Genomic DNA, 19,610 nt, shown 5'->3' with positions numbered 1-19,610 from the left:
GAATGCCTGGTGGGGGTGGATATGAACTCCCAGCATGTGCAGATCTGGGTCTCAAAGCTGGGAAAGGACACAGGAAAGCCATGCTTTGGGAGGCAGCACAGTAGAGTAACTGTGTTCAAATCCTGCTTCCAGAACCTTTACTCTTTGCCTCAGTTTCTTCAGCTGTACAGTAGCAGTAGCATCAGGACTTCCCTTATGAGATTTTGGTGAGGATTAATGGGAATAACACACCAAAAACAGTATCTGGCACCTCAGTCATAGTTACGATGTTTTCTATGAAGGACTGAGTTGTGTCAAGAGAGGAAAGCCCCCTGGCCAAAGCTGGCTAGTAGCAGAGACCCAAATTCAAAATCAGTTCTGACTTCCAACTCAACATTCTTCTGCTTTGACTGCATCTTGCTTTTAAATGATGTCTTATTTATTTTCTTGTATTAGCATTCACACTTGTAAGACACAGTGCCCTTATTTCGTGCAAACATACCTCCACAACAGTTTCATTTTGGAAAAACAGTTCTGATCGATTTCTTTCACTCCCTAATTAATATGTCACAGTTAGAGCAAGTGCACTGCTCCCTTTTGAAAAACAAGGCTTTCAATTTTCAGGTCTTCAGCTACTGACATCGTAGTCTGGACTTGAAACCGTGTGAAATTACATATGACATTTAAATTTAATAACTGTTCTGATTGCTTCTTTGTGTCTGTGGAGAGAAGAATATTTATTTTGACCAAATGCTACCTTTTCCTTTTCTCATCAGATAAATCATACTTAGGACCCGAGAGCTTCTGTTGCTCTTTATGATTCACTGGTCAACCATGAAAGAACAAAACAAATGGTGAAATTTCAGACAACAGTGCATTGGTGATTCTTTCCAGGAGACTGTGGTCTCTCAGAGAATCAGAGACAAGGGATGGCAGCTTCTGCAGAGATTCTGTAGCCCAGCTCCTTCCTCTTTACAGATGAGAAAATTCAACTCAGAAAGGTGAAGTGAATTTTGCAAAGTCATCTGGCTAGTGGGTGGTAAGAGGAACTTTGAGCCCATGTGTGTTTTCTGACTTTGAGTCTCCATTGCATCGTGTCCGGCATCAACCTATGCATTTCTTAAAAGTCTTTCTGCATTATCAGGCAGGCAAATCCAGCTTGCCGCTTGGTTTTGTAAATAAAGTTTTATTGAAACACAGTCATACTCACGCATTCATGTTTTGTCTGCCCTTTGCTTTCTCACTTCCCCGGCAGAGGTGAGAAGGTTTGCAGTGAAGACCCTGTGGCTGCAAAGCCTGACATATTTACTATCCGTCACTTCACCAAAAAAGTTTGCTGATTCCTGTTGTATACCAAGCCTGGTTGACACTATTTTTTGTTGTTCCTTTGCTTCTGTTTTAATCTTTTTGCATCAGACCTTACTTTCAAAAGTTGAAAAAAGTGACATTGAGCAGGGAACAATGGGAAAGGAGAAAGAAGACAAACATTTATTTTTCTAATTTGGGGAGACTTTATATGTGTCATTTCATTTAATTCTCAAAAAGATGCTGTCGATTCCTATTTTAAGGAATTGATAAAATTTGGGGGTTGAATCCAGCCTTCCCTGTTCTAAAACCTGTTTTTTCTACTGTATCATGTGACTGTCATTGTTGAGATGACTTTCATTTTTTTAGAAATGTGATCTACACATCACGTAGATCACAATGTGAACTTTGTGAACTATCTAAATTGGGATAGTTTAATTAAAAAATAGTATTGGGTACCTAACTATGTTTGATAGTTAACTACTCTTTACGATTATTTAATGTATGATACCATCATCAGTTCTGTTTTTGTTTGGATAGGGAGTGGGGCTGCAGAAAATAAATACGATTCACGTTTGGACAATTTGCATTTTGCACTATTGAAAAGTCTTGATGGATTAATAGCTTCTTCAGCAACAGATAGAACAGAAGTTCTACATGTATGTCCACGCAACCAATCACGTCGATACCATGTAGACATGTTTTTATTTAATCAGCAACCCATCCTCTCCAAATCTTGCTTCAGTCCTCTAAGCAGCAGTTCCCAGATTGGCCCAATCATATGAACACCTGCTCCATCCCAGGAAGTCCCGCAGAATACAGACTCCGGGACTCTCCCTCAACTCTCCAGTCCGTGGATCTGAATTTAGGTTTGGGAATCTGTAATTTTATTATTTTTTTTCTTTAACCTCTGAAGGCAATTCTGATGTTCAGCTAGCTTTGAGAACCTCCACTCTGGGTAATGAGTGAATGGACGCCTGTATTTTTGTCACAGTCCTTCCTGGTTCTCCTGTGTGTCTTCTAAGCTCATCCTCTTCCTGAGCCCCACACTGTGGGCAGGAGGCACATTGTTGCTCATCTTTGTTGAATGAGACTTGGGGTGGGGGCACCTTACACAGCACACTGTGTGTTTCCTCAGTATCCAGGAAAGTAGTGCTCATACTTCTGTCCTCGTTGTAGTGAGCTGGCTGGTTATACTTTCCTTTCTGTCATTGCCTTTTTCACTTTTCCTTTGCATTTGCATGAAATTCCTCAAAGGACAAATCCAACTCTGATATCTTCTGTTTTCTGGTTATACAAGGGAAGTTCATAGACACCCAGGATTTAGATATGATAAAAAGCTCGTATCCCCTGTACTCTGTTATCCATCTTTCCTTTCCTGCTTTAAAAAATGTCACTACAACCATGAAAGATTAAAACCAAAGAAAACTTTGAACCCTGAAAGTTTGTTGGTCTCAGCCATCCATTAATTGAAACCTTTAATCCTGGCTGTTGTGGGGTTACATTAGCCTAATAAAATAGACTTTTAAATATATATAACTTTAGCAACATTGCCCCTGGCAACATTTTATATATATATAACTACATTCAGCCCATATTCACTTTTTTTTAACCAGTTCCTTTTTCTTCCATAGTATAAGTTAATTAAAATAATTGACCTCAACGGTCTTTTCACTATGAATGACTTTGGATGAGAAAATTAGTTCTTACTTTCATAGAATGAGATATGTTTATTTCTCTTAGGTGAATTAAGACAAAAATACATGGTGTGTGGCGACTTCAATATATCCCATATTATAATTAGGATTGATAAAGTCCTCATCAAGAAAGCAGCAGATTGGGGGTGCCTGGGTGGCTCAGTGGGTTAAGCCTCTGCCTCCAGTTCAGGTCATTATCCCAGGATCCTGGGATCAAGCCCCGCATCGGGCTCTCTGCTCAGCAGGGAGCCTGGTTCCTCCTCTCTCTCTCTCTCTCTCCTTACTTGTGATCTCTGTATGTCAAATAAATAAAATCTTTTAAAAAATTTTATAAAAAAAAAAGAAAGTGGCAGATATCAAATTGAAAGAAGAATAACGATGTTTCACATGCCAAGTCGAACAACAAATTAGATCTGTTACTGTGAAGTTTTTTAAAACTAGTGTATCTCACCGTTGGAGAGACACAACTGACAACAGGTGCGAAACTGACATGGACGTCAGACTGATACTTGAAAGACCGGAACGAATATGGTGCCAAGTGGGGATTCATGAGATGAGAAATAGTGACTTCGACTGCAATAATGCAATATCTTTTATAAGCCATTAAAATTAGAGGTGAAAAAGGAAGCATATTAAATTACTTTGAGCGGTATCTTTCCACTGCCACAAGATCAACAGAGCATGTTTCACAATAGATGTCTCAAGAAATTTAACTATCCGTTCATTTCAATTTAAAGTGGATAAGCTGTAATTAAATAAGCATTTTATATCCCAGTTAGACTGGCCCTAATGAGCAAGTCTAAATCTTGTTTTCAAAGGATCAAATTGCATTTTGTGCCATCCCCTCCTTGCCAGCCTGTCCTTCCGATAGGGACAAGCACTTGAAAGTGAGGACAGACATGCCTAACAGGGACAGCAGGACACTCTCCAGGAGACTTGTGAACTGTTCAAAGTCACAGTGCATTAGAAACAATAGAGATTATGCTACTTCAGAAAAGTAATTTTGGTTTCAAGGGAATTAAGACCCTTGACTAATTTCTCCAATGCCCTTCTCATAGAGAACAGGGGTAAACTAGGCATTCATAATAGACCAGGACAGAGAACACAGCCACAGTGTCCTAGAGGCACCCCCTTCCCTGTGCTCTTGACACTTTCCAAAACCTAGTGTATATTGTTATTTATGGTCCAAGCACGTGTCTGTCTTCCTTACTAGACTGAAAGCATCCCAAAGGCAGAGACCAAGGTGAACTCTCTGGGTATGGTCAGTATCTTCTATGTGGCCTGTCCCAAGAGTTTATTCTAGCCGTTGGCGATGCTCTTAGGTAGATAAGTAAGTTAGTTAATTAACAGAATTTAGAAACACAAAAGCATCCAATTCCTTCTAAAAATTTGGCAGTTCATGCTTTGCCTTTATTAATATGGAACAGATCCCTTCTCCATAGGAGGAGTAAAGGCAAAACGAATACAGACATTCACATGTTGGATCCATGTATTAATATATGCATTTGTTTATTTAGGAAACACAATGACGTATGAAATCATGGGACTGCTTTGATTTAAATAAACCAATACTACAAACCCATCTTCATCTTCTCAAATCCTTCTTTGGTTGGAAGTCATGCAAATTCCACCAGCATTTGCCTGAGTACAGACTGCAGAAGTGGCCCTATGCGATGCTCATCGACCTTGCAGGTAAAATTATTCCAGGGTTGAAGAATTTGGGGGTGAAATAAGATTTAAAGAGATTTCTTTGTTACAGGGTTTCTCAAGTTCTTGAACTGTGCTGACATGCTTTATGAATCTTCCAAGTTAGAAGGCAGATGGTTTGCATTTACTAACTCTGTAACTCTTTTTATGAACAGCTGGGAGACTGGTGTGGTCTGAGGAACACACTTTGGGAAATACTGAATCAGACATTTTTAATGGAGGCTCCTTCTGTTAGGAAGAGTTCACCGTTGAATACCTGAGTTGAAAGACCTTCAATTCTATGAAACTTTTCTGGACTGGTGGTTCTCGATCCTGGCTGCCCATTAAAATCATCTGGGAGGGGTGTGGTGGGTCAGTGGGTTAAAGCCTCTGCCTTTGGCTCAGGTCATGATCCCAGGGTTCTGGGATCGAGCCCTGCATCGGGCTCTCTGCTCAGCAGGGAGCCTGCTTCCCTTCCTCTTTCTGCTTGCCTCTCTGCCTACTTGTGATTTCTGACTGTCAAATAAATAAATAAAATATTTTTAAAATAAATAAATAAATAAAATCACCTGGGAGCTTTAAATAGCAGGTGCCAAGCCCCACCCCCAGCCAGCTGGGTCAGGGCGCCCCTCTGTCGGATGGAGAAGATACCTACTTCACAGAATCCTTGTGGAACCTAAAGGAGATCTTTAATGTAAGAAACGTCTGCTCTGGTGCCTGAAACAAAGTTTGGTCTTTGGAACCATATTTCCTTCTGGGGAGAGTGTAGCATTCCAATGAAGAAATGCAGATGATATTATGTAACTAGAAAATCACTCTTTGGCCACGCATGAGATTCTGCATGGACAGATGCTAACAATTGGCGATGAGAAATGGGATGTTTGCGTCACCTAAATATTTCCCCACAATACACTTAGTAATTATAAAGCAAGAAACAGTTACTTTACCATGGAAAACCCTGGCAGTCCCCATCTGAACTAAACGATGGAAGCTAACCCTACCAGTAATGAGACATGTTCACACCCCATGCCCCCTGGCCCAAGGGGACACCAAGATGACCACATCATCTTGGCTTCTGTAGTATTCTAGCCAAAAGTACGTTATCTGGGGGAATTACACCAGGAAACATCAGGCAAACCCGAGTCAAAGGACATTTTACAAAATGACTAGCCAGTACTTTTCAAAAGCATCAAAGTCATAAAAGAAAAAGAAAGGCTGAAGAACTGTCCCTGGTTGGAGGAGACTGAAACTAAACATGTCGTGGGAGCCTGGTCTGACTCAGGAACCAGAAAGGGGGTATTAGTGGGACAACTGGCATAAATTCAATAAACTCTGTACATGAGACATCTTTTCAGGGTTGTTTTCTCGGGTTTCGATAATTATGCTATGGTTCTTGGGGATGACAGATGAAGAGTAAATGGAACTCGGTACTATTTTACAGCTCTTGGGTAAGTCTGAAAAGTTTTCAAAATGAATAGTTAAAATATTAGAAAATTTTAATGATGCTTTATTTCTGTCTCACTCAGGGACTTTGGAGATAATGGAATCAATATTTGGGGAGGTTTTTCTTCCTCTTGGGTATTTGGAGTTTAGGGGAAATTAGGCCCCTATACTGTGTTGTCTCTACTGAGCATCGTAGAAAGCGACCCAAGAAGGTCCTTTTAACAAACACTTCCTGTGGTTTGGATATTTATTGTTCTAAATATCTGATAAGAGGGTTGGATAGAAGTGCTCCAGGAAAGAAGAGGCTTGACCAGAGGTGGTGGTGAAGAGAAATTAGGAGCTGCTAGATAAGGGTTTCAGAAAAAGTTTTTGTTGTTTGAATAAGGACAGGGGGAGAGCAGACAGTGCTGGGGGTAGGGAATTGCTGTGAATGGTATTTCAAAGGGCAGAGAAAGGACAGAAGAGTTTAAAGATATTTTCCTGGCATTAAACGTGTATATTCTCCTTGACATTTGCTTATAAGCCTGCCGTAGTGATTTTGATTTTTTCCTAATTTTTGTTCTTTTTTTTCCCCTTGAATATTACTCTATGCTGAGACTTCTCTACTACACTATGACACAGTCCGGATCCTGTGCTTTGTTTGGAAGACAGATGACAACGCCATTTACCTGGTAGCCCTTTGACCTTATGAAGAAAAGTGGCTTGGCTTTGGCACAAACCCCAGCAAGTGCACGGAGTGCAGTTCTCTGCTGTGGGGCATGGGGCATGGGGACATTCGGGGGCAGAGCCCAGGAGAACGGACACAGCCATATGGCCGTGGAGCTCCTCGGAGTCTCTCACGGATTGCCTTCAACTGCTAGGTCTGTTCGTTTCTTCCTAATCATTTTCAGGACTGGAAACCAGAAGTGAATCTGAAGAAACAAAAAAGATGGATGAACGAGCATTAGAGTCATTTCAAGTGCCTCTGACATAAACTTTTCATTGTGCGACAGCTGGCGTCAGGAAAAATGCAGAAAAACACTTCAGAATGAGCAGAAACTGATCCTTGTGGGTTATCTTAGTCTTTCATGGCTTATGAGCTATTTTCCAACTCTGTAAGTTGTCGGGAGCCGAGAACAACAGTGCAAATGATTCTCGTCCATGGACGTGAAAATGACTTTCTCCCCGTGGAGTGCAATTAATCAATCCTCCCACCCACCTTGGGGAAGAAGCCAGTTTTGCATCTAGTAAGCTCATTCATTTTGGTGCTCCTGATGGCTTACATACGTGTGCTTTGAATTGTTCTTTGAGTTGGTCAGAATTTCTTTCTGTTCTCTCATTAATTAATTAGTTAAATGGAATCTTTGACCAGCATTCATTTTATCTGTAGGAAGTCATGAGGTTACCATATTCATAATATGCATGAGTGTCATATACATAAAATCATCATCATCCCCTATATACACAAGCATATATTTTAATGCTGGAGAATGAACACATTCTTGGCAGTTTACTAGTTCCCTCTGTTATGCTGTTATGTTATCCCTGGCGTGATAAATAACTTGAATTGAGATTTGTCCATTAATAATCACCGCAGAGGGTCTTCCCACCAGTCTCTCTACCTCATGACTGCATGTGCCCACTTAAAATCAGTGTTTTGAAAAATAGCTTGTAGAATCACCTGGACATCATCAAGAAGCTAAGAGCCTTAGACACGCACATCTGGTAACTTCCTCCCTCCCCCACCCCGCAATGTCCCATCTGTTACTGGGAATGTGAGCCCTAATGTGAAGCGGAAGAGGGCTTTGAAAACCCACTTGCCCTTCAAACTCAAAATCTCCTTCACGACAGGTCATGCCCCCATCTTGGCCTTGCCTTAGTGAAGTAGGGACGCTGTTGACTGCTTCCTCCTCCCACTGCCTGCTTTGATCTTTTCTTCAGTAGCTTCCCATGCAGATAACGGATGCGGGCGGCCTGCACGCTGGGGTAGAAGGAGGCCAACACCAGGATTTTGAGTTGCGTCAAGATGGAAGACAGCAAGCCCAGTACCACTAGAATCACAAGAATGATGCTGAGAGGAATCCAGGTCTTAGACAGAAGGAGCTTTGGTTCAGGGATGCAGGTGGTTTCGAACAGAGATATATGAAAGGAACAATCATAGATGATGTCTTGAGTTCCTTGCTCCTAGAAGGAAAGAAGAAAATCCTTAAGATTCATGCCATGGGGATGGTGGGGGTAGTCCCTGGGTAGTTTAGCGGGTTAAGCCTCTGCCTTTGGCTCAGGTCATGATCTCAGGGTCCTGGGACTGACCCCCGCATCAGGCTCTCTGCTCAACAGGGAGCCTGCTTCCCCCTCTCTCTCTCTGCCTGCCTCTCTGCCTACTTGTGATCTCCATCTGTCAGATAAATAAATAAAATCTTAAAAAAAAAAAAAGATTCATGCCATGGTTGCCCTTAGTCCTGGTCTTTCTCAATCCTGCCTTGCGATGGACAGTGTTTATCTTACAACGTGAGGGAGCTCTGGCTGGACAGCCATGGTAGCTCCCCCCGAGGGCTAGGATCAGAGTAAAGAGAAGGGCTGAGCCTTATTTGAAACTATCACAGGCTTTTTCCAAAGTGGGTTTGTGGAAATAGAGATTTCCTTGAGAGAAGGGTATCAGATGAGTTTGTGTACTCTGTCCTTTCTTTGCAGAGTCAGGACGCCCCTGAGACTACTGAAGTCTCTGGGAAGAAGACAAAGAAACCCATTTAACATCAGCCAGTGGTTCTCCTGACAAATTTGACCACGTAACCCGGTTTTACAGAACACCTACCCTGTAGGACATGTGGGACTGAGAAAGATGGTTTTAGCTCCCCTGGAGGAGATTTTTGGAACACAGACCAGTCGTATCCTCCATCTTGACCAATACCTTGACGGCAGACCACAACGTCACAAAGATGTAGAAGCATTAAATTATGTTCTAAATCAACCTTCTAGACTTTGGGGGGTGGAGAATTATTCTTAGTGTAAGCATACTAAAAACAGCATTTCCTGAAAGTGGCTTTAAATCTTATCTGGAGAGGTCTCAAACAGGATATTTTCTCATTTTTCCTGGATGTTCAGGTAGAATGTATTCCTTTCTGCTTGAAGGCAAGAGTGCAAACCAGTTGCCCTCAGCAGACCAACACAGAGGGCAAAGATGACATTGAACCACGCAGCCAAACCACCAGCAAGAGAAGTGTGTGCTGATTCAGGACTTTGTTTCTCCTGACCTGAGAAAGTCATTTCATCTCTCGGTGGATTTGTTTTCTAATTTGGTAAAACAGGAATTAATGGACCAGATCCTGCCCATGAATAAACGACTCCCAGTGTAAATGAAGCACCTTGGGATGGAGCATTAACCTTACAGACAGGAGTGCTTAGTAAGTTATTATCACCGCTGCACCCCAGAGCCCTGGGGCCAGGGAGAAGGAAATGACTTCTCCAAAAGAACGCAACCACACCAAGAGAACGGAGTGCATTCTGATCTAGCCCAGTTCCTGTGAACAGTCTGGACACTTCAAATCTGGAAACTTCCAGAAAAAATAAAAATTTTTAAAAGGGAAAAAAGATGTGGGATCTCTCTACAAACGTCAGGTAGCTTCTGTAATTTCCCCAGCGCTGTGCCTAAGCAATGAAAAGCATTGGTGCTGCCTCTCCTTTTCTCTTATTAAAAAGACAGTTCACCTACAATTAAATAGAGAGATTTCAGTCCCCAGAGCGAAGGCCTACACTCTTTTTAATACTATTGAAGAAACGAGCACATCGACTGAGTCAGTGATGAGAAATCCTGCAATAAGAAAGCAGCGGGTGTCCGGTCTGGGAAGGAGTTACTTAGTCTAGGAGTCCAACTGGGGATTGCGCAATTGGGAGTCAGGGCTTCATAAAGATTGAGTCAACATTTTCGTATGGGGTTGGTGGAGGGTAATGTGGAAGAGAAATGAATTCTCTCAAAATGCTGAGCAATATACTCCATGGTACCCTGATGTTTTAAAATGTGTTTACCTCTCTTAAGTAAACAATTTGCCCAGACAGTGCTGAGTATGGACCGAGGACCTGCTCTGGTATCAGACTGTCCCGAGAAGTCGATGCAGACAAATTCTGTGCACAAGTAGGGGCTTGATAAGTAACAGCACTGGCTATTTTCTCTTTCCATGTCCACCCATCCAACTAGCTCACTTTGGGTCATTTCCCTTCTTTCTTCTTTACTGAAAATATTTATGTAAAATCCTATGAGGGTGGGAAAGGAATCCTGGCAAAACCTTGAGGGGATGGTTCTCTCCCCTGCTGGACGTCTCCTTTGCGATCCTGCCACAACGGAGGAACCAGGAGCCTCCAAGAGCATCCTGGGATAAGGGCAGCCCCATGGCGGGTCCCAGGAGGCTAGGCACGGCAGGAGAGAGTCTGAGAGGAGCCCCCATGGCACGCAGTCTCTTAGGCACGTCTGCCCCAGCGCCCACTGCCCCGCTGCTGTCTCTGTGTGAGATCGCGTGGCGGCCTCCCCCACCAGGATGGGAGTCCGCCAGGGTAGCAGCGGAAAGCTTAGACATCTTTGCATCCCCGCTCCCCAGTGATGCGCAAAAATGTGTTTGTCAGGACATTGTCATTGGAAAGCTTCTGGGCGTTTTTTTTTTTTTTTTTTTTTTTTGAAAGGCAGAACTTGCTTTTCTCTCCTTCTGTCTAAAATGGTGAGAATTCACAAAGCAGGCAAGGGTATTGTCTGTGGGAGAAATAAATGTGAGAGAAAGAAACAGGGAAGAGAGGAGAGGAAGAACCCAGCAAGGAAGAAAGACAAAGGAGAATGCATTGGGGGAGGGGTGGGAAGAGGCCCTTTAACCTGCCAGCCCCTCCCTCCCACATCAAGCATGTCTGGAAATCTAGTTTGGATTTCACTTGAAACCCCGATCCCCTATGCCCCTGCTCCAGATATCTGCGAGCAACAGGGATCCGGGAATTCACTGAATTCTTTAGGGGCAGTAGAGTGCTGGGGGTCATCAACTCTGAGAAACAGCCCAGAACTAGAAGGGGCGGAGCCAGAAGAAGCAGGGAGGGAGAGTGTGGACGCTACAGGAGGACCCCAAGCCCAGAGATAGAGAGAGCCATGGAAAACGGGGCTTCCAAGGAAGGCTTGCAGACACGTTTTCTGCCATTTCCTTCTAAGGAGTTCCCCTACCGTAGCTGACAAAAGCAAGCAAGGGAAAATCAGACATGTGGAGACAGCTGTCGGGGTTTTCACCATCCCAGGCTAGCGCACTCCGCCCCAGCACGCGCAACACTCCCATACCCACTCACACACCATGCACACACCCAGGCACGCGCACGCACACATCCCACCTAGCTCAGCTTCACAGCCTCTGCGTTTAAAAGAAATCAAGGCAATATCCGACGATATCCACATCCTCTGAAATGCCCACATAATCACACACTTCCCCAGGGAAAAGAGAAAATTGGGATGCGCGAAAACCATGGTCTTCTTGGCTGGGGACACAGCTGCTAAGAGGAGCGAGAACAAAGGAGAGAAAGGCAGATTCTCTGAGACTCAAGGGGCACCGGTTTAGGGAAACACTGTCTTCACTGATCAAGATTATCATCCATCCACCCAGTGACCTCTGGCTCCATTCTTTTGGGTGGAGTTTAGAACAGTGGTTCTCAATCTTGGCCATATAGCCCAATTACTCCGAGAGTTTTTAAAAATCCCCCACCCCAGCCTCAACCGGATCCACTGAAATCTGATTTTGGGGGTGTTCATCTGCTTGCTCAGATCCACAATAATGACACCATGCAGCCACAGGAGATATACACGGGTTTAGAAAGCCCCTGCTTTTGGGTGTCTGAGCCAAAGTGTCTCAAAGTTATGGACCACCTACTTTGAAGTCATATGCAGTGCTTATTAAAGTTATTCTCTTTTTGAAAACAGATTCTCTGTAAGTTAAAGCCTGAGACTCTGCATCCATCCCAGGAAATACTTAAAACATACTTAAGGTCGAGAACCACTGACCTAAAAAAAAAAAAACAAGGGAGTTGTTTTCATTGTTCTAGAGGCTATTACCGCCTTCTAGCACCAGCAGTAACATTTGGTTACCTAGGAGCCCTTTTTTTTTCAGTGACCATCCTCTGTGACACATCCTTAAATGCTATCTGCACGCTTTGGGAGGCCTCTTGTGTTGTAGAAGGGCTCAAGACTCAAAGAAGGGAAGCTCTCATTCACAAAAGGTGCTCAAAGTCTACTTGCACAGGTCTGACAGAGAGAGGAAGAAGGACCCTTGGTTCATGCCAGGTACTCTCGCTTGAGAACCAACTTCATGTTCCATAATTCCTACATTTCAGGGTTTGCTGACTATAGAAAGCAAAAAATGCACCCCCCCCCCATGATATAAGATTCTAAGGCCCTAAATCTATAAATGTTACTTTATTTGGAAAAAAGGGACTTGGCAGAAGTGACCAAGTCAAGGATCTTGAGCTGGAGAATTTACCCTGATTAGCCTAGTGAGCTCTAATGTAATCCTTTAAGAGAGAAGCAGAGATTTTATATACACGGAGGAGGAGATGAAGCAAAGACAGAAATGAAGGTGGAGAGCTAACCCACCAGCCATGGAAAGCAACAAACCACCAGAAGTTGAGAGCAGCCTCTCGTGGATTCTCCCCCAGAGTCACAAGTGAGTGTGGCGTTGCCAACACTTGATTTCAGCCCAGTGATACTGATTTTGGACTTCTTACTCCCAGAACTATAAGAGAATCCATTTTGGTTGTTTCGAACCACCCATTTTGTGTCCGTTTGTTACAGCGGCCCCGGGAAACTAACACAGTGACCTGACCTGAGATGCTCAGACTGATATCATACTGGAACAGTATGACGTTGAATCAATTTCACCAACAATTATTGGGCGTCAGTAACACCAACATGCCAGGCACTGTGCCGTCATGGGGATCCAAAGGTGAGGAAGATACTGCCCTGCTCTGGGAAGGTCACGGTCCTTCTTAAGACACCCCAGCAAATGGCCAGGACACGCCGCCAGCCTGCGCCTACCTCTCTGTGCTGTTTCAAGTGAACCTCAAGCCTGGGCAAGCTTCGGAAACGGTCGCTCACTGAGAGAATGAGCCGATACAGCAGATAATCGATGGCTGCGAACAGCACCCAGATGTAGAGGTGGATGAGTATGGGGAGGAAAAACAGCCCCAGGTTTCTCCTTTCTTTCGGAGACAACCAGAAAGACGGGATGGTGACGTATTTCTTCCTTTCCTCCTTATTCAGCGGGAGGACGCCGGGCCTCTGTAGATGCCTCTCTCTTTCATCGAAATGAACAAATTGTTTGGTGATGAAGATGTTTTCAAACTTCCAACCGCTGGGGTCCAAAAATCGCTTCATGAAGAGGCCGGTGCCAAAAAGCACCAGGAGAAGCCCTGTAAGGGCAAGCAGCTGCCGACCCAGCAAGGACAATGCCTCCGTCGCCGTCACCATCTGGTACAAGACGCCCAGGGCTTGGCCTTTGGTGTCATTTAACTGTGCCTCCAGGGCTTGAGTGGGACTGAAGAGAGAGACCGCTAGAGTCTGGTTCCAAGAAATAAGGTCATCAAATAGATTCAGGTGAGTGGCAAGGCCATACATCCACCGAATTGCTTCAATATATCTTTGCAAAAGTGGAAAATGTATGGAAAAGCTCTTTGCCCTTAGGTTGCAAGTCATACCATCCAGGAGACCTTTGAAGTTGTGAAAAATATTTTCCACGTGTCCAAAGATTACTATCCCCGTGCCAGCGGCCATCAAGGCGCTCTTGCCTTCCCGCAGGCCACAAGAGAGGAAGAAGAGAAGAATGAAACATCGCGCGTGCTTGGAGCAGCAGAGCAGAGCGCCGGTGATCACCCAGGAGGTGCTGAAGACTGTGAGTGAGGACAGAAGCCAGGAGGAGGCCACAGAGAGAAGCCCCACTGAAATGAAAGCCACAAAACAGCAGACTCCGCAGTGTTGGATAAAGGCCGTCCAGCCAGGGCTTCTGGGAGACACGTACATCCCCCAAAGACTTAGGAAGACAGCAGCGCCTGAGTTCCAGACACCCATGCTGCCTGCGTCCCTGGAAATAAAAAAGAACACCAGGGTCAGACGTTGCTTTTGAATGTTTCCTGTCACTGTGTAAAGCACATGGTGGTAGACTGGAGGCCATAACTGTGTAAAGCACATGGTGGTAGACTGGAGGTCATAACTCTTTACCTGTCTGTGGCTCTGCACCCCTTCCAATGGGACTTTACGGCTTCTCCCATCAAGAGGCGAGAGAAAGAGACTAATCCATCAAGAGGTGAGTCTAGTTCTCCAGCCCTTGACTTCAGAATGGCTTTGTGAGATCTTTGGTACGTAGAATGGGGCAGAAGTGGCAGAGTGCCAATCCTGAGTCTGTGATTCACCCTTGCTTCTCTCTCGGAACCCTCCTCCTAACTTCTTATCATATCCCCGTGTGTTAGTCTCCCACTGCTACTGTAGCAAACAGCCACAGGCCTAGAGGCTGATAGAAACACCTACTGATTCTCTTATAGTTCTGGAGATCAGGTCTAAAATGGGTCCAGAGAGCTATGTTCCTTCTGGAGGTTCTAGGGGAGAATCCATTTCGTCACTTTTTGCAGCTTCTGGAAGCTCATGGACTCTTCCTCCATCTCAAAGCCAGCAATGCTGCATGTTTTTCTTTCTCTTGGACCTCTGCTTCCATCCTTATCTCTTCTAGGACTCTGATCCTGGACTGCTATGATCATATTGGGCTCACCCCGATAATCCAGGAGCATCTCCCCATCTCAACCACCTTAATTTAATCCTGAATGTAGAGCCTCTATCATTGTGCAGACTAACATAGTCATGGGTTTTGGGTGTCAGGACATGGGCATCTTGGGGTGGGGGTGGGGGGGTACATTATTCAGCCTATCATACCAGGTTGGGCTGCTGGAGGACAAAGACTACAGGGTCAGTCAGTTCCATCAACCAAGAGCCAGCCGAGTGCCAGACAGCTGAAGGAGGCCCTCCTGACCAACTTCTAAGCCATTGAATTCCATGTGCTTTATTAAGCCGTGATTGTTAACTGATACAAGCAGCAATACTGTATCACGGATCTTCATAATTCCAGCAAAACTTCAGCTGATGGACAGGCTGAAATTTCCATGCATGGAGTTCCGTAAGATCACTTTTTGATAGTCATCTCTTTTCTTGTGCTCTAATTTTGCAGACCAGAAAGCATGCCGAGGGCATCCAAATTTAAACGTGGCCCAGGACTGGGGCCAGCGTGTCTCTGCTGTGTGACGCTGGCTCACCCACCCCCTTCCCACCCACCCCTACCCTCTGAGGGAAGTTCTGCCCCAAGGATCTCGCAAGGAAAATTAGAATATTTTGTCACTGAGTTAATCATCATTTCTCTTTTCCCAGATGTGGCATCATTCAAACATAGGTGCTATGGGGCTGCTGCCACCCAGTCAGCCACACATATTTAGTTCTGTGATGCCCTCAGAGTCTTGGGTTCATTGGGAACCACACAAAATCAATTCGGGACGTTTCTCTCCTGATTAGCAGGAAAATATCTAATGAACATTATAACATATTCATGGGATTTAAATAAAGACATGAATCGGATTTTAAACACGGTCACATACACCCTTCCTCATATCAGATTTCCATCAGGAGCTGGATTTCTGGAGTAGCCGGACACGGTTTGAGTCCGTGGATTACACCCAGGGTGGCAGACCTCTCCGGGCATTGGCTCGTAGGCAGGCACTGAGCAGCTCGAGGTGGGGAAGCAAGTCTTTCTGTGTTCGGGATGAACGAGGTGAATGAAGGGCAAAAAGGAGATGCGGAAACAGGCAGGTGAGGAACAAACCTGTGGAAGTTTCTCCTGCAATAATACAGAGGGTTTGCAGTTCCTGTCTCATGAAGGGAGATGCTCCATACGGAAAAGAGATCTGGAGAGAAAGTAACTGTTGAGGAAGGGTCATTAATGACCATGTGGGACCGGCATTATCAGCGATTCAGAATTCAGCCTAAGAGGATGTTCTCACTCTATCTAGAGGGGAACTGGAGTAACCACTAGAACGGGCACCAGCAGAAGGACCTAATTCTTTTCTCCTGCACGCTTGCCTCCTTTTGGCATCTGGGATTGGTTTAGAGGTTGGCAGTGCTCCTGTGCAGTGACCCCATTCTGCTCCACTCTGATCCCTGGAAATCTCCAAAGGACTTCTGTGCTCCTGAGCTTTCCCCAGCACTGCCACCCTGAGTCGAGCTGTCCCGCGGCTGGGACAGGGGGACAGCAGCCATCAGCGGAGCGGGTGCGCCATGGGCAGGATACCTTGCATCAGAGTGGGTCCCAAGTGCTGCCTCCCTTCTTGGGCGTGGCCCTCTTTGCTTTTTTGGTCACAGCTTTGGATTTGACCCCAAACCATTATTCGACTAGATGCTCCACTAAAAGGGACTCACTGCCTCTTCTGCTCACTTTCCAGAAAGCATCTCCCTCCATCCGAAGGACCCTTTGCCTTTCACACAGAAACTGAGGCTTCAGGGGCTCGCTGAAATCTGTCAGCAGTCCTACAGACAGTTGGTGGTACAGTGGAACTCAGATCTGGTCTCCCTGCCTCCTGGGGCAGCCTCCTGGGGCAGAATCTGGCACCATGGCCCAGATTCCCTGACTCCGGGGTATGTGACCGGAACTCAGCTCGGTGGTCTCTGCTGGAAACATGTTACATTTTCTGCCAGTGACCGCTTAAGAGCTGACCTATAGATCACAAACTCATTGCTATCTGATCATTTCCCCCCGCTCTCACCCCGCATCAGGATAGTTGGCCCTAGAAAGCTGTGTCTCCGATCAGCAGATTTTTCTTTAAAGTAAATCAGAAATCCCAGCTGTTTTTCCCCACTAATATCCTTTATGAGGCACCATTTTGCTTGCATCCTAAAAAATTAATAATATGTATTTTGGATTCATATTTCCCTTCTCTTGCCTTCATTCTTGCACAGGGTGTTCTTAATACAGATACTTCTCTGAAAGTAAGAAACAGATTCATGGGCACATTAAAACTGCAACATTGGACAATAAAAACTAATATCAATTAAATAAGATCTATGACTGCAATTTTGTCCTGTAAGAGGCACATGTTTTCTTAATGAGCAACAGATCTAATATTATCCTCCTTGTTATTATACTGAAAACAGCACGTCACCAAAAGACACCAAAACTTTCTGCAAGGAGAGCACCGAATGCATTCTCTATTTCATTTATTTATTTTCTTTTTTCCCAGAGGTAGAGTTCAGTGAGTCATCAGTTGCAAATAACACCCAGTGCTCGTTACATCATGTGCCCTCCTTAAAGCCCATCCCCCAATTATCTCTTCCTCCCACCCACTCCCCACCAGCAGCCCTCAGTGTGTTTCCTATAGTTAAGAGTCTCGTATGGCTTTTCTCCCTCTCTGATCTCCTCTTAGTTTATGTTTCCTTCCCTTCCCCTCTGTTCATCTGTTTTGTTTCTTAATTTCCACATATGAATGAAATCACATGATAATTGTCTTTCTCTGACTTACTTTGCTCAGCGTAATACCCTCTGGTCCATCTGCAAATTTGCAAATGGCAAAAAAAATTTCGTTCTTTTTGATGGCTGCATAATATTCCATTTTACTATGTGCCACCTCTTCTTTATCCATTCGTCTACCGATGGACATCTGGGCCCTTTCCATAGTTTGGCTGTTGTGGACATTGCTGCTATAAAAACTGGGGTGCACGTGCCCCTTCAGATCACTACATTTGTATCGTTGTGGTAAATACCAGTAATGCAATTGCTGGGACATAGGGTAGCTCTATTTTCAACCTTTTGAGGTACCTCCATACCATTTTCCAGAGTGTACATTCCAGTTGTACATTCTCTGTTTTACAGTTCAAGCCACAGACCTGGGTTTGGACCACGTGCCCAGAAGCTTGTTTAGTCTGCCCTTACTGTAACTGTTGAACGTGGCCTTGATTTCTTCTCCAATCTGTTTCTCATTTGCCCTACTTGAATGTAAGATCTGCCTGAGTTCCTTCCTGGTGAGGTTTGACAAGGGGAGCTTTAGCGAGCCCATTAGGAAGACCCGGCCAGAACATGCTGCCCATTTCTATTTTATTTGTTTTTATTTTTGTTTTTGTTTTTGTTTTTTGCCACCACAAAAAAATGAGAATGTCCCTTCTCTGGAAGTCTTCAGGAAAGGACTGAATGCCCCAGGATGATGGGAGGCATAGTGATGAGAGCTGGATTTGCCGCCTTCCCAGCCCTGATGTTCCCGGGTCTCCTTCAGAGGGCTGCTGAGTTCCTTCCTCTTCTCCCGCAGGGGTGCAGGTGTCCTGCTGAACTTCCATCACAAGACCTCAATTCTTTCCTTTGAGGTAATTCAATGAATCAGAATTTGGACAAGCCGGTAGCTTCTTTCTTTCCCCAAGACTTTGCAAAGCAGATACCCAGATTCCCGAATTTTATTTTTAGAGCCAAAACAAATCTTACAGATCAGAGCTTCTTAAACTTGAGCCTGTGATCACTGGGGAACCTTGTTAAAATGCAGATTTTGCTTCTAAGGGTGTAGAATGGCACCTGAGACTCTGCCTTTCTGACAAGTTCCCAGGTGGCCGATGGCGCTCAGAGGACGACCAGACACTGGGTAGCAAGCTCACGGGTTCAGCCCTGTCTTATAGCACTTCCTGTGATGATGGAAATGTTCTATATCTGTGCTGTCACGCTAGCCATATGTGGTGATCGAGCACTGGAAATAGAGCCAATGTGACGGAAGAGTTGAGTTTTTAATGTTATTTAATTTTAATTAATTTCAATTTAAATAGTCACATGTGGCTGGTGTCGTTGAGTTGAGCAATGCAGCTCGAGAGGACTGACACTAGCCAGTGGTTTCCACAGCTGAGGAAACAAAAATCCAACCAAACAGGGGACTCACGGAGGCTGTCCTGGCTTTAGAGACGGAGCTGGGGGTGAGACCCCAGTTCCCTCCGTTTTACCTGTCACGTCAGCATCTCATCTGTGACTTTTCGTGAACCCTGTTTTAAAATCCTCACCAGTGTTCCTGGATAATAGAGTTAAAATTTCCCACAGACCACATTTACCTTCAGGCAAACACGTAATTAGAAAAGAGGACAAACCAGAGTCTATGCCTCCGAGACTAGCCAACTAATAGCAATGCTAGGTAATAGCTACCCATTTGTTAACCGAGCACCTGGCCACTATTAGCATCTGATGTACATTATTTCTAATCTTCACAGCTCTAGATATTACAGCTTTTCTTATATCTCTATATTTTAGATGAGGGAACTGAAGCTCAGAGAGGTCAAGTAATATGCCCAAGGTCACACAGCTAAGAAGTGGAAAAGCCAGGATTCTAACCCTCATTCCAGTGGCTCTCAGGGTTCAGGATGGGCAGCTTTTTAGACCTTCTTAAAATGATCTTCAAAGAGCAGCTTCTAAATTTGCTTGGAATATGTGCCCAGAATTGCAATCTTGCACGCAAGCTGGA

At 44.6% G+C, this 19,610-nt stretch overlaps 1 protein-coding gene across 1 annotated transcript; it reads right to left on the bottom strand.

Annotated features, from left to right (window-relative positions):
• Positions 1-5,269: 5,269 nt before the first annotated feature.
• DCSTAMP (dendrocyte expressed seven transmembrane protein) lies at positions 5,270-14,163 on the bottom strand. Its single transcript, XM_059392937.1, has 3 exons — positions 13,135-14,163; positions 7,965-8,273; positions 5,270-7,021 (listed from the first exon to the last, which is right to left on the bottom strand). Exons 1-3 carry the CDS (start codon positions 14,161-14,163, stop codon positions 6,947-6,949), a joined length of 1,413 nt encoding a protein of 470 aa, XP_059248920.1. The 3' UTR covers positions 5,270-6,946.
• Between the last annotated feature and the right edge of the window lie 5,447 nt (positions 14,164-19,610).

This window comes from Mustela nigripes, chromosome 3 (assembly GCF_022355385.1).
Source record: "Mustela nigripes isolate SB6536 chromosome 3, MUSNIG.SB6536, whole genome shotgun sequence".
Lineage (NCBI taxonomy): Eukaryota > Metazoa > Chordata > Mammalia > Carnivora > Mustelidae > Mustela > Mustela nigripes.
This window is presented reverse-complemented; position numbering and strand designations above follow the sequence as displayed.